General features: G+C 36.9%; 2 protein-coding genes and 1 long non-coding RNA gene across 4 annotated transcripts in view; 2 read left to right on the top strand and 1 right to left on the bottom strand.

Annotated features, from left to right (window-relative positions):
* Positions 1–920: 920 nt before the first annotated feature.
* The window catches only part of LOC106070518 (chitin synthase chs-2-like), a 36,930-nt gene continuing 22,438 nt past the window's right edge, over positions 921–15,412 (bottom strand). For both annotated transcript variants that reach the window (XM_013230445.2, XM_056032492.1), the window contains exons 22-23: positions 6,384–6,564; positions 921–4,284 (exon numbers count right to left, since the gene is read on the bottom strand). In XM_013230445.2, coding sequence (XP_013085899.2) covers positions 4,000–4,284; positions 6,384–6,564 — 466 coding nt within the window. In that variant the 3' untranslated portion in view covers positions 921–3,999. The remainder of the gene's footprint in view (positions 4,285–6,383; positions 6,565–15,412) is intronic.
* On the top strand, positions 8,469–14,990 carry LOC129926748 (uncharacterized). Its single transcript, XR_008778477.1, has 2 exons — positions 8,469–8,592; positions 13,734–14,990. It is a non-coding gene; the product is annotated as an uncharacterized LOC129926748 (long non-coding RNA).
* Positions 9,805–14,990, top strand: LOC129926747 (uncharacterized). Its single transcript, XM_056032499.1, has 2 exons — positions 9,805–14,673; positions 14,771–14,990. The coding sequence occupies exon 1, from the start codon at positions 10,208–10,210 to the stop codon at positions 12,911–12,913; it is 2,706 nt and encodes a 901-aa protein (XP_055888474.1). The 5' UTR covers positions 9,805–10,207; the 3' UTR covers positions 12,914–14,673; positions 14,771–14,990.

The following is a 15,412-nucleotide window of genomic DNA, read 5'->3' as shown; positions in this document are numbered from 1 at the left end:
CATTTTGTTTTCAACAACGGAGGATGATGACGATGACCATGAGGAGGAGGAGGAGGTCGGTGCCTAACATTTTATTGTTCAGACTAAAACTAGCAGCCGGTGAACGTTATTTTTTAAAATACATTTTAAAAGTGAAATTATCATTGAAAACTTTATTGACATATGAAATTAACTGAGTTGAATCTAAAGAGTGGTTCATCTATTGCAATAGGATCGTTTTGGGTAGGTTGTTATTTCCCTCTGCTAAGACTAAATATTTTTTAAACAAATGCAATAGTTCGTTTTGTTTGTTGATCGGTTTATTCATGCATCCTATTTCTTTACTTTAACTAGTCAAGTCTTGTTTATTTGAAACATGTCTTCACATGTTCTAAAATTTTCACTCAATAATTTTATCTGAACGATCTACTTTTTAGTAGATTTTTTTTTATCAGAGTTTTAAATGGATGGACCCCAAAGTCTCAGTTTAAGCACTACTTATAAAAGGTGATGTTTCCTATTGAAATCTTTAAAAAATGTGGAATAGTTAGGTTTCTATACACCAATTTCATTTGAACATTTACCTAATTATTATAATAAGAATCAGCCAGGAAAACCTACGACTTAGTAGAGTGTAAGTCATTAATTAACATGCATGACTATATTGACACATGAAATGTGTAGTACTCAATTATCTTCTTTTTTGAAGTGACGACTATTTATTTTTGTCCGCTGTTCAAATGTCTATTTCAGTATGCCTGGTGATAACTGTCAAAAAATTGCACTGACCTATGTATCCCTTTCTATAAATAACCTTTATTTGACAAGTGACGATACAGTGCTACTTAAAAAACGTGTTCACTTCTGTTTTTATGCGAAACAAACGATATTCTTTTTAAACAAATGCTTTGTAGCTACATAAAAATGGAAAACTGAAGAGGTAGAAATAAATAGATTTAGATTAGAACAATAACAATCAAAACATACAATTACTAGCTCTGCATATTATCTACGAGATGAACTTTGATAATTGCAATCATTTTGATTAAAAGAAAAAAATGTATTTTTCTCTCTGCTTTTTAAAAAAAAACTTTGAATCATACTTCTTAGTTTGCATCTGAACTCTCTTGGGTGAAAGGTTTTCAGACATTTAAAGAGACACAACATTTTGGATTTTATAGTTCAGTGCACAACTAAATGTATTCCTCGATATGTAATTAGAAAGTAAAAACAAAACAACCTTTCAAAACCATCTTTTTTTTTTCTGTTAGATTTTTGACCAAGTATATCAATATCTAACTGTATTTCATTAATGGACATAAAATAGTGGATATTGTATGTAAAGTGTTTCCAAATTTGTGTAACATATCACTTTCAACTGTAACAAATATTTCTAAGGACATTCATAGATTACATTTTATATTAATTCCTGATAAAAATAAAATTAGCAAATATTTTGTATGTTTTTTTTTTATCTTTCAATTGCAACAGAATTTTTAAAAAATCACTGAAATTAGATTTACATGCAGACATATAAAAAGACATTTTTTCTTTCTATATTTGGTTCTTTAGATAACAGAAATTTGTTATGATCTACAGAATTTAAACAATATCAAGATACTAGTCTAGTTATAAATTATATTATATGACACAAGTGTAAACATTTTTAGACCAGCCATTTTTAAACATTAAAAAAGAGAAATCATGTACACAAAAATGTCATCAACAAATTTATTAAGCTATCGAAAGTCTATGTGACATGTGCATAGATCTAAATGTTTAAAGCAGTGGTTCCCAAACTTTTTGGTCTCGTAGACCCCTTGCCATGCTTTCTGATTTTCGGTAGACCCCCTGCTTAAATTGCACAAATTTTTGCAAATTCATCAAAACATTTTTTTAAAACAAATTTCTAACTGTAGTGAGTTGAGGAGTGAAAAAGTAATTTAAAACTACACATTACGTTATAGAGATCCATCATTTTTATTGATAACATTTAAATTTAAACCAATTAAAGGTTTATCATCCATTGCTACGGATACTATAATTCATATAGATCTAGAAATTTGTTGTTCTTTCAAACAGTAAATAATAATTAATTAATTTGCCTTAAGTTGTAAAGGGTTTTGCAAAGAGCAGTTTCTCCTGTATTTCTTGATCTTTCACGTGTGGCTCAAATATTGAGTCTGCAGAACGTTTTTCATTTACAGGAGAAGGGGCGAAGGCCGAGTAACTGGCGCCTAAATCAGTAAGCTTTGAGAAGGACGGGCCTTGGTTTGCTACCCACCTGGCAGAAGGAAAACTCAATTTAAAAAACTGAATTCAAAACTCTGCTGCCAAAATGGGAAAGGTTTCGAGGGTCAACCCTGAGGAAAAATGAGGAGACGGCGACCATTAGGCCGTTTGTAGCACACACCTGTGATGCCATTGATCCCAAACTGTATATATGTCATTTGCAAAGAATTATATAAGAAGCGTTTACTTTATAACTCATGACACCGATGTGCCCTTGAACTGTATTAAAGAAATTCTTTTAATAATAACAGATGTAGGTTTGTGTAAAACGGCTGGTAAAATCATTGTTTGGCCTTTGCTATTTTACGTATTTTGATATAAGTAAAGAAATATTTTAAGACTCTCAGAAACCATCATCTTTGTGGAGGAGAGGTTTTTTGGTTCTATTCTGAACTTTATCTTTGAGTGTTCGACTGTTTTTGAAATCTTTATCTATTTTGTCATGGTGGCATTGTCTCAAATAATCCTCCAGCGTAATTGGTTTCATATCGTCTTAAATAGGTATTTAGGAAACCGCTTGTTTGACAAGGAAGGAAGGAATCCAAATTTTAAATAATCAACGCTGCACAGTCAACATTACTTTTTTTAAAACATTAATTACATTTAGACAAGATTAAGCTATTTAAATTTAAATAAGTATTGAAATTGAATAGATCAATTTTTCGTTCGAATAGCAGGATAAATATTTATAGGATTGACTAAGATATAAATCATATATTAGTGTATGGAATAATTACATGAATAAATGTGAAAAATAAAGTCACGACTTCCTTAAATGAAATCTATTATCTTAGACCCCCATGGTTATCTCATAGACCCCCAATTTATTTTTTCACTTTCGTAGACCCCTTGGAAGTCTTCGTAGACCCCTGGGGGTCTATATAGACCACTTTGGGAATCACTGGTTTAAAGCAACCAATTAACGCTTTAGATTTATATCATTCTGTTATGTACTAGTTTAGAGAGTATGTTAGTTTCGATAGACAAATATATTGTGTATTATTTTTAGCGACTGTAAAAGTAGTGACGTAGTAAGACAGACGAATGACGTAGTAGAATAGGCGGAACAAGAAGAACAATATGGCAATAGCGTAGAAGAAGATTGTTTGATGAAAATAGCGACGGTTAAGAGGACCAGACAGACTTCCAGTTATGAATAAAGGTCTCATTTACAGCAGTAAAAAGTCTTTATCAAGTTAATATTGTTAACCTGTACTGTTTGTTGGCTTATGTAAACTAGTTAATGAAATAGAAATAGAAGTTACTCCAGCTACTATCCCACAACAAGTGTATCATTGAAGACATTTCAGGATCAATGAAACAATGCCAAGGACGATAACTTGAACTTGAATGTCACCAAATAAATACAAATGCAAACAATAGAGCTTTGAACATTTGATTCTACAGTGCTAAAAATGCACAAAAATAATCAAAGAACATCAACAACAAAAAATAACCTATTACAAAATACAACATACTGAACACACTGAACTAAAGGTTCATTCAAAGGGTTATAATGATTTGAACAATACATTTCTAAAGTAGTGTTAAGTTAAAGATGTTTGGAAACCAAGTTATTCTTCTCCGTGACTCATCAAATACATTGTACATCATTTCCTACATAACCTCTACATTATGCGTCCAAAACATTGGTTCATTTTAGGAGTTCAATAAATAATAATTGATTTACGTTAATGAGAAACTTAACTTGCAATCACTGGTAAGCATTCAAATAACCCGGACTTGATTCAGCCTGTCTTGGTTTCCAGCCTGTGGAAGTTGAAAGTTCTGCTGGAAAAATTTCTGCCTCATTGTGGCATCTCGATGGCTCCAACCGTTAAATCCGCGATGGTTTGGTCTGTTGAACTGTAAATTGTTGTTCCCCTTGACAGATCTCCCCGCGTGACTTAACTGTTGCTGCAGGCGACCCAATTTGTGATCCAGAATGTTCTCCAGCCGAGGAAAATGTCCAGGATGGGAAGGTCTATGATTCCAGTCTCTTGGCCAAACCATCTGTTTGGACAGAAACACACTGATGTAATCAACTATTAGCATTAGATATGCGTACATAGTTACGCAGCCAAAAAATGAGAAAAAATCATGAATCAGATACAAATGTAACAAACAAGTAAATTGATGTCGCGAGGGTCCCGTGTTTGAGTCCTGCGAGATATTCGGACTGGAATGTAATTATGCTCAATTCTGAAGGAATATCCGAAACATTTAATTAAAACACAAAAACCAGCTACTTATACCAACTAATCGTGAGAATCATGATCTCTATGTACTACAGGTTTCACTTCCCTCTCCCCCTCCCCCTTTTTACAAAGCTTATATCAATTTACTTTGTCTGTCTGTCTGTTTGTCTGGTAAAAAGTTGAACACGTTATTTCTCCCACACCTAATTTTGGATCAATTTGAGATTTCGCATAATTATTTCTTGTACCTGACAAAACAAGAATCGATTTAAAAAAACAATTAGGTAATTAATTAACTTGTTTTGGTATGGAACAAGGGAAAAAATCGTACTTGACAGATTTGTTGGTATAAGTTGATTTAGTCCCTTAGTGAACACGTTTTTTTATGCATTTAAAAAGCGATTACGGTAACATTCACATCATGGAATATGCACAAACACTTCAACCATCAGTTGTAGCTTTCTTATTTAAGTCTACCTGCATTATAATGCCCCCAAACACATATGCACTAATATTAATGAAATTCCCCTCCCCCAATTATGCACTTTTGTTTTGCTGGACCAGCCAGCATTACAATAATGTCACTATTGGCAACTTAATCCACCCTTTACATATTTATTTTTGTCATTCATCTAGAGAGGCAACTTATTTAAAATAACCTATCTTTACACACCCACACCGTATTATACACCCTCCCCCATCCCACCCCCAAAAAATAGATTTAATAGACCCTCATATTCACTGCGACAATTTTTAGGACTTAATTTTTGCTTTGGAATAGAGGACACTTGTAGATCTAGAATCTAGTCGTTTTAAAATTGTTCTACACACAAACTCGCTTTTATACAGATGTAAAAAGACATTTGACAATCACGATGATCTAAGCCTGTGTGTCGCGACCCCCTTGGGGGTCGAATGACGATTTGCCAGGGGTCGCCTAAGACCATCGAAAATATGGATTGTATTTGTTTACTCTTCTATTGCTGTATGTGAGTGTCGGGGGGAGGGGGTCGCGGCAGAGTGGGGGGTTGTAAAAAGGGGTCGCCGAGAATAAAAGGTTGAGAACCGCTGATCTAAGGATAATACCTTACATTCACTCTGACCATTATGTACACCTAAGGTGGAATTACACATGCACATTAAAGATCTAAATTTGAGAAGAAATGTTACTTCATAAAGGAAGATGATTACCTCCTACGTGTGTAAGGTCAATCTAGTCATGCATGTTAATCAATTTACTTAAATTCTGTCAAGTCACTGGTTTTCCTGGCTGACTCAGGCAACCCATTCCATGCTCTAATAGCATTAAGGAAGAAAGAGTTTTTGTACAAATTCGTCCTGGCATATGGAACAGAAGGTTATGGTTCAGTTTTTTTTATGTATTATTGCTACTTTAAGTTTAAGTGGTCTATCCTGAAGGGTCTCTAACATTAATGATTTTATGAAAGATGCTATTCTAATCAGATGTGAATATTCGTTTGTTATAAATCTCACTGCTCTATTCTGTGTCTGATCCAGTTTCTTCTTTTTTTCTTGAGGGGTCTCAAACAGAGGATACATATTCTATTATTGGCTTAACTATGGTTAAATAACATTTGAGTTGTTTGTTCTTATTTGATTTGTAGAAATGTCTTTTTATAAACCCTAATGCTATATAGTAGGTGCATTGTTATGAAATAGCTCCGTATCCATTACTAATCACATATCAATTTATAAACACGTACAGCTATCAAGTTTTATTAATCAAAGTGTTATTTATCGTCATGACTGCAAAGAACATTATTACAAATGTATTACCAGGAGAAACTTTAAAGTTGAGAAATATAAACAAGGATGGGCTGATAAGAAAGCATTTAAGTTAGAGGAACAAGATGAAAATGTCATCACGATGTCTATCAAGATGTCACAACTAACCTGGTTGTTATAGGAGCTTCGGACACTCTCTCGTGTGGACACCACATCATCGTCAATATCGTAGTCCGGGGCTGATTCAACATCCGTAGGCAGGCTGCTCAGTTCATCTTCATCTTCATCCTCTCCATAGTCTGGCGTGGGCTCCAGATTTTGATGTTTTTGAATTTCTTGTACAACAAATCTGATCAGCACAATACATAAGAACTATTCTGTAGATGCAGACTTGCAAAAGGTACAAAGTCCAATCTGGTCGATTTTTCCCCGACCCTCAAAAATATTTTTTTCAATCAATTTTAAATATTACTCTAAACAAAACACTATATACTTTGTTGTTGTATTCAGTGAGTCTAAATGAACACTAAATTCAGAAGTCAAGAAAAATTATTTGCTTCGAACCAAAAATTAACTTAATGTCTTTTATGTAGGGACTCATTATGTAATCGTATTTAATAATAATAGAAATATAAAATATTTGATTGGTTCTTGCAAGTGTAATTGTATAAATCAATTTGAATCAGTCATGTACTAAAATTTGTAATAGATCTAGACTAGCAATAATAAATCTGGGATTATAAATATTTTTTCATCAATTCTTTTTGGTTAGCGCAATTTCTTGACATTAGCTTTCTCAATGCGCTATGACCCTATCACTTTCTCAATGCGCTATGATCCTATCACTTTCTCAATGCGCTATGATCCTATCACTTTCTCAATGCGCTATGATCCTGTCACTTTCTCAATGCGCTATGATCCTGTCACTTTCTCAATGCGCTATGATCCTGTCACTTTCTCAATGCGCTATGATCCTATCACTTTCTCAATGCGCTATGATCCTATCACTTTCTCAATGCGCTATGATCCTATCACTTTCTCAATGCGCTATGATCCTGTCACTTTCACAATGCGCTATGATCTTATCACTTTCTCAATACGCTATGATTATATCACTTTTTCAATACGATATGACCCTATCACTTTCTCAATGCGCTATGACCCTATCACTTTCTCAATGCACTATGATCCTTTCACTTTCTCAATGCGCTATGATCCTATCACTTTCTCACAACGCTATGATCCTATCACTTTCTCAATACGCTATGACCCTATCACTTTCTCAATGCGCTATGACCCTATTGTCGGTGCGTAGATTATGGCATTCTAGCACCAATGTGTATTAAGTGCACTATTTTTGAACGCACTTTCTTTTTGTTGCCTTGCTTGTAAGTTAATGGAGTGTTTTTGTTCTGCTGGTGTAACGTTTGTTGAGATTCTTCTGTGTTCCCCTGTTTAGGGTGAGTATCTAAGGCATAACTGCGTTTCGCAGTTGTTTCGATGCCATAGTGATAGTCTACTAGACCTTTCTAGTTTGTCTTTACTTTGTCTTTACAGGGAGTTAGCTTGGGATTGGAAGTCTACGCTGGTGACTAAAGACAGCAGTGTCAGAGTGTGTTGTGTTTCGAACATTAATGTGTACGTTGTGGGACAGCAAGGGGTAGAATTATTATTTAATTAATAAATTCACAGTATTAAAATGTTCCAAATTCAATGTCATTACTCCATTAGTTTGTCATCATACTTATATTTATATCATTAAATATTTACATTGTTACCAGTGAGTCATTTATTTATTGTAAGCACGAAGGTGCCTGGTTAAATGTCAGGGGCCCGGGCAAACGAGCTAAGGCCTTAACATAACCCTGACAGTTGGGGGCTCGAGTCCGGCTGTGACTACCAGTCACAGAACTATAATTTCAATCATTATATAAGTTTTAGTTACTTGATTATGTAGCAGCAGTGTCTACAATCTAATAATTGTTTACATAGTAATGCATCACAATCTACTGTACTAATATTGAATTGTGTACCATTGGCAACGATGTATATCGAAAGTAGCAGATAAATACAATAAATACATCCTTTGTGATATAAGTGATATAACACTATAACTATACTGTACTATATACTATATAACTATTGTATTGCAAGATTGAAACGCATTTGTATTTTCTTGTTTTCTATATTGTGCTTCACCTTCGAATGAGTGTCTTCTCGCTCCCGGCAACAAGCGAACATGAGTGTAAAGAGGCTGTTGGTAACTACTGAAGTCTGAGGCTACTAGTATTGTGTTGGATTGTCCTGTGGCAACTATATTTCGACGCTGTGGCCTGAGTGAGGCACTTTCCTCCGACGTGGGATACTGCACAGATAGGTTTCTTTCTTTGCCATTTAACCGCAGGCTCTAGGCTTTAGTTGATCTCTTGTACAATTAGTAGAATTTTTTTGGTTCCCATATTGTATATAATTTAAATATAATACAGCCAAGTAGTGTACATTGTATTTACCATGGAAACTAGGTTGACAATTACTGCTCAGTTTATAAGTGATGGTAGTTCTCTGGGGTACGAAGGTGAAAGGTTGGAGAGGTATGTGGCTGAGCAGAAAGAAGACTATGAAAAAGCTAAGAAAGAGGCGAAGGCAGAGGAGAAGGCCAGATTTGAACGTGAGGAGAAGGCCAAGCGTGAGGAACACGAGAGGTGGAAAGAAAGAGATGCCAGGGAGGAACTCAAGAGGAAAGAGGAGATGGAACTAGAAAGAATGAAGGAAAAGTCAGCAACAGCGGCTGGGACGGCAACGCAGGCAGAGGTGCGGCCTAGAAATGTTTTAGATAAACTTGACAAGAGCTTCCAGGGAATGAAGGAAGACGATGACCTGATGGCATATTTAACACACTTTGAGGCCGTCGCAACAAGATGCAAGATCGATAGAAAGGAATGGTCATTGCTCTTGTCCTATAAACTAACTACCTTTCTAAGAAACTGTATGCTGCGGGACAGTCTGTTTTTGAATGAAAATTATGAGGAAGTGAGGGCTGTATTACTGCGACATGCGGATATAAACGCGGAAACCTGCCGCAAGAGGTTCCACCGGGTGAAACCACGACAGAACGATTTTAGGGGTTTTGTCACCGAGCTGCGAAACGCGTTGGACAATTGGTTGAAAATGGCTGAAGTAGGCAAGACTGTGGAAGAAGTGAAAGAGTTGCTGGTAAAAGATAGGATACTTGAGAATGTGTCAGGAGATGTGTACAAGCAACTGATAATAAGTAAGAAAGGCACAGTTGATGATATGATTGATGTTATTGAAGGGTTTAAGGTCGCTAGTGGGGGTGTGTCGCTTGCGAAGACAGTGTGTATGTTGCGGCAGCGTGTGATGAGCCTGGGATGAATACAAATCCAGTTGCTGAAAGAAACGTGGTTATTTGCTTTAATTGTAATAGGAGTGGCCACAAATCGGCAGAATGTCCTCAGCGTTCGTCCATGATTAATTCTGTTCCTGATGTTGATGATAGACCTGGGACATCATCTGCGACGTTTTCTAATCAGCAAGGACCCAGTAGAAATGTTTCAACAAGGCGTTGTCAGAGACAGTTTGATGGTAGTGGTCGTAGAATCCGAGGTAACAGTTTTGTGAGACAAAGTTATGTTACACCTAATTACAGGAGCAGTAGAACTGGGGGCAATGGGGTGTACCAAAATAGAACCAGTTTCACAAATAGAGATCAAGGTCCACCAGTAAGGTATAGGTGACTGAGTAGTCCTCGTAATGTTCAAAATTGTGGAAATTGTACTTTAGGGAAAGGAGATGAGTATTTTTCCCCATGTAAGAGAGAAACTTTTTCATATGTTGATAAGTCATTACGTGATAAGTCTGTTGGTAAGCTGAAGTTTGAAAAGGGAAGAGTAAATGGGATAAGTGTGTCTGTTTTGAAAGATTCTGGTTCGAGTGTTATAGGAATTAGAAGTTCATTAGTTGGTGAGAAAGACATGATTCCTGGTACTTACAAATTAAAGCTTGTCGATGGGACAGTCAGGGATTACCCATTGGCGTGTGTAAGTATTGAGTCGGATTACATTGTTGGGAAATATGTGGTTGCTTGTTTTAAAGATCCTGTTGCAGATTTGATTCTTGGGAATGTTGATATTAATGTGAGTCAGGAGTTTGATTGCGCAGCAGTAACTAGGTCAGCGAAAGATAGAGAGAATGATAGTGGCCCTGTAAATGAGTGTGGAATATTGCAAGATTGTTGTGATGTTTTAGGTACGAGTGATGATTTTTTACGTGAACAGCTGAGTGATCCGTCTTTAAAAGATCTATGGGGGCGACATGTGGACAATTGTGTAGATAATAAAAAGAATGGAAGTGTGGAATATAAAGTGTTTGATAGACTATTGTACAGAGTATTTAGGGGAGAGTTTGGTGAGGAAGAAAGACAGTTAGTTGTACCCTCAGCTAAGAGAGAAATTGTGTTGAAAACTACTCATGAGAGTATATTAGCAGGGCATTTGTCATTAAGAAAGACTGAAAGTAAAATATACAAATATTTTTTCTGGCAAGGTTTAGATAAAGACATAAAAGAGTTTGTGAGGTCGTGTGATATTTGTCAGAAAGCTAGAGTGCCGCGTCGTTGTGACAGAGTGGAGCTAGGCCAAATGAATGTTGTTACCACTCCGTTTTACAAAGTTGCTACAGATATTATTGGGCCATTGGAGATAACTGACAATAAGAATAGGTATATTTTGACAGTGGTAGATGTCGCTACCAGATGGCCAGAAGCGATACCTCTGAGGAATATAAATACAGAAACAGTTATTGAGGCACTAACTAATATTTTTTGTAGAATAGGGCTACCTATAGAAATATTAAGTGATCAAGGCCCCCAGTTTACTTCCGAATTGTACAAACAGGTGTGCGAATTTTTCTCAGTTAAACCCGTGCACTCCACTATATACCACCCCAGCTCTAATGGTATGATAGAAAGGCTCAATTCTACTTTAAAATCCTTTTTAAGTAAAGTATGTCAGGATAGCCCTCATGATTGGGACCGGAAAGTTAGTGCAGCATTGTTCGCCTACCGAGAGGTACCTAATGAGACAACGGGGTTGTCGCCATTTGAGCTTGTCTATGGAAGACAAATGAGAGGCCCACTGGCTATTTTGAAGCAAGTATTTGTAAATGCTGAAGAAGAAACTGAATATAAGAATGTGTTCACTTGTTTAGTGGACTTAAAACAAAGATTATCAGAGGTGACTTCTATTGCTAAATCTAACAGCGATGCAAACAAAAAGAAGTACAAGATGCAATATGACAAATATTCGTCTAGACGAGACATTAATGAGGGTGACTGTGTTTTAGTCCTCAAGCCACACAGAGACAATAAGCTGTCCGTGTTTTGGCAAGGCCCGTATAAGGTGGTGAATAAAATATCAAAGTTCAATTACGTTGTTGAGAAAGAAAATAAGATAAAGGTGTATCACATAAACCGACTCATGAAATATCACTGTAGGGTAAAGGAAGTAAGCAATTCAAACGTTGAAACTGAGGATACAAATGAACTTTTATCAGCTAACATGGTATCAGTTGTGGGGGAAGAAGTTGATGAGCAGGATGGGGAGAATGAAGATGTAATTGCTAACATCCCAACGCTAGAGATTAGGTCGGAAGAAATGAGTGGCGGGAATGTGTTGACGCAGGTCAAAATTAATCCCGATTTGAATGCTATACAAAAGAAGCAAGTTGATGACATTTTGAGTGAATTTAAAGACATAATATCTGATATTCCTGGTAGAGCCAAGGTCGAAGAGTTTAAAATTAAATTGGTTGATACGAAACCTGTGACTTTAAAACCATATGCGGTACCTATCCACTTAAGAGATAAAGTTAAGCAAGAGATTGACAGCATGTTGGATTTGGGAATTATAGGGCCAACAGACTCTCCCTATGCAGCACCCGTTGTTATAATAAAAAAGAAAGACGGAACTTTGCGACCTTGTATTGATTTTAGAAAATTAAATAATGTTACTGAAATACCCGCTGAGGTAATTCCCGAACAAGAAGATTTGTTCAACATGCTATATAAAGCTAAGTACTTTACGTTACTGGATCTGACTAAGGGTTACTGGCAAATTCCAATTTGTGAAACAAGCAAACCATTTACAGCATTTAGAGTTTTGGGAGAACATTATATGTTCCATTATTTACCCTTTGGATTAAGCGGTGCTCCTAATCACTTTAACAAGATTGTTAAGCGCATGTTAAGAGGTTTAGAAAATGTATTGTTTTATTTCGATGACATTTGTATTTTCAGTGAGGACTGGGACAGACACATTGAAAGTGTTCGTAATGTATTTAGTGCTTTAAGAAAGAATGGATTTACATTAAAACCCGCCAAATTGGAGGTGGGCTTTACTAATGTAAAATTTCTAGGTCATAGTGTCGGACAGGGAGTTGTCAAACCTGATCATAGTAATGTGAAAAAGATTTTGGAATTTAAGACTCCAAGTACAAAAAAGGAACTTCGTGGTTTGATTGGGTTAATTAACTACTACAGTAGGTTTATACCAAAACACGCGGATTTAGTTTTTCCTTTTACGGAATTATTACGTCGTGGAAAATCCATGAGAGTCGACTGGAGCTGTGAGTGTGCGGAGGCATTGAAGAGAGTGCAGGCCTGTCTGTGTAAGTATCCATGAGAATCGACTGGAGCTGTGAGTGTGCGAAGACATTGAAGAGAGTACAGGCCTGTCTATGTAAGTATCCATGAGAGTCGACTGGAGCTGTGAGTGTGCGAAGACATTGAAGAGAGTACAGGCCTGTCTGTGTAAGTATCCATGAGAGTCGACTGGAGCTGTGAGTGTGCGAAGACATTGAAGAGAGTGCAGGCCTGTCTGTGTAAGTATCCATGAGAGTAGACTGGAGCTGTGAGTGTGCGAAGACATTGAAGAGAGTACAGGCCTGTCTGTGTAAGTATCCATGAGAGTAGACTGGAGCTGTGAGTGTGCAAAGACATTGAAGAGAGTGCAGGCCTGTCTGTGTAAGTATCCATGAGAGTAGACTGGAGCTGTGAGTGTGCGAAGACATTGAAGAGAGTGCAGGCCTGTCTGTGTAAGTATCCATGAGAGTAGACTGGAGCTGTGAGTGTGCGAAGACATTGAAGAGAGTGCAGGCCTGTCTGTGTAAGTATCCATGAGAGTAGACTGGAGCTGTGAGTGTGCGAAGACATTGAAGAGAGTGCAGGCCTGTCTGTGTAAGTATCCATGAGAGTAGACTGGAGCTGTGAGTGTGCGAAGACATTGAAGAGAGTGCAGGCCTGTCTGTGTAAGTATCCATGAGAGTAGACTGGAGCTGTGAGTGTGCGAAGACATTGAAGAGAGTGCAGGCCTGTCTGTGTAAGTATCCATGAGAGTAGACTGGAGCTGTGAGTGTGCGAAGACATTGAAGAGAGTGCAGGCCTGTCTATGTAAGTATCCTATTCTTCGTTTGCCTGATTTTTCTCTACCGTTCTATCTCCAGACTGATGCCTCAGACAAAGGGATCTCTGGCATTCTTAGCCAGTGTGTGAATGGTATGTTGCATCCTATAAAATTTGTGAGCCGTAAGTTGTTGCCTCGGGAGCAGAAGTATTCTATCATTGAACGGGAAGGATTGGCCATTGTATATGCAATAAAAAAATTGGACAGGTATCTGGCCGGAAAAAAATTTCATCTCCAGACTGACCACAAGGCTTTATCTTACCTTAGGAGCACTAACTTTACCAATGCACGTATTACAAGATGGGCGCTGATGTTGCAGGATTATTCCTTTGATGTTGTTCATGCCAAAGGGGAGGACAATCTGCTTGCTGATCTGTGTTCAAGATTACTATAGACTTTCAAATACGCAGCTACATGAGCTACATACTTATGTATTGTTTTTATACATGTCTTATGCATTTTATGGTTCCAATGTATACATTGTTGTTTGAAAATGTTTGCACTTTATGTTAGATGATATTATGTTGCATTTAGTATTATTGACATAAATTTGCTGATTATGCATTTTAAATTTGATTGGTTGGTAGATTGTGATTTTGTGAATGGTTCATAGTGTCATGTGGATACTTTGGTAAAAAGTGTCATTGGTAATTTTTCTTCTAAGTTGTTATGTTTGGAAGAGTGATGTTAATGCGGATGAATGTTCCCTAGCTGGATGTGCTTACCTTGTAGCTGCAATGATATCTTCTTACTTTTCTTTCAGTTTGAGGTACGGAAACTGGTCCATACTTTGTAAGAACCAGTTTGGGGGGAGAGGGGGAATGTCGGTGCGTAGATTATGGCATTCTAGCACCAATGTGTATTAAGTGCACTATTTTTGAACGCACTTTCTTTTTGTTGCCTTGCTTGTAAGTTAATGGAGTGTTTTTGTTCTGCTGGTGTAACGTTTGTTGAGATTCTTCTGTGTTCCCCTGTTTAGGGTGAGTATCTAAGGCATAACTGCGTTTCGCAGTTGTTTCGATGCCATAGTGATAGTCTACTAGACCTTTCTAGTTTGTCTTTACTTTGTCTTTACAGGGAGTTAGCTTGGGATTGGAAGTCTACGCTGGTGACTAAAGACAGCAGTGTCAGAGTGTGTTGTGTTTCGAACATTAATGTGTACGTTGTGGGACAGCAAGGGGTAGAATTATTATTTAATTAATAAATTCACAGTATTAAAATGTTCCAAATTCAATGTCATTACTCCATTAGTTTGTCATCATACTTATATTTATATCATTAAATATTTACATTGTTACCAGTGAGTCATTTATTTATTGTAAGCACGAAGGTGCCTGGTTAAATGTCAGGGGCCCGGGCAAACGAGCTAAGGCCTTAACATAACCCTGACACCTATCACTTTCTCAATGCGCTATGATCCTATCACTTTCTCAATGTGCTATGATCCTATCACTCTCTCAATGCGCTATGATCCTATCACTTTCTCAATACGCTATGACCCTATCACTTTCTCAATGTGCTATGATCCTATCACTTTCTCAATGCGCTATGACCCTATCACTTTCTCAATGCGCTATGATCCTATCACCTTCTCAATGCGCTATGATTCTATCACTTTCTAAATGTGCTATGACCCTATCACTTTTTCAATGCGCTATGACTCTATCACTTTCTAAATGTGCTATAACACTATCACTTTCTCAATGCACTATGACACTA

The sequence above is a fragment of the Biomphalaria glabrata genome, chromosome 1, assembly GCF_947242115.1.
Source record: "Biomphalaria glabrata chromosome 1, xgBioGlab47.1, whole genome shotgun sequence".
Classification (NCBI taxonomy): domain Eukaryota; kingdom Metazoa; phylum Mollusca; class Gastropoda; family Planorbidae; genus Biomphalaria; species Biomphalaria glabrata.
Note: the sequence above shows the minus strand (reverse complement) of the source record. Positions and strands in the feature narration are given on the sequence as shown.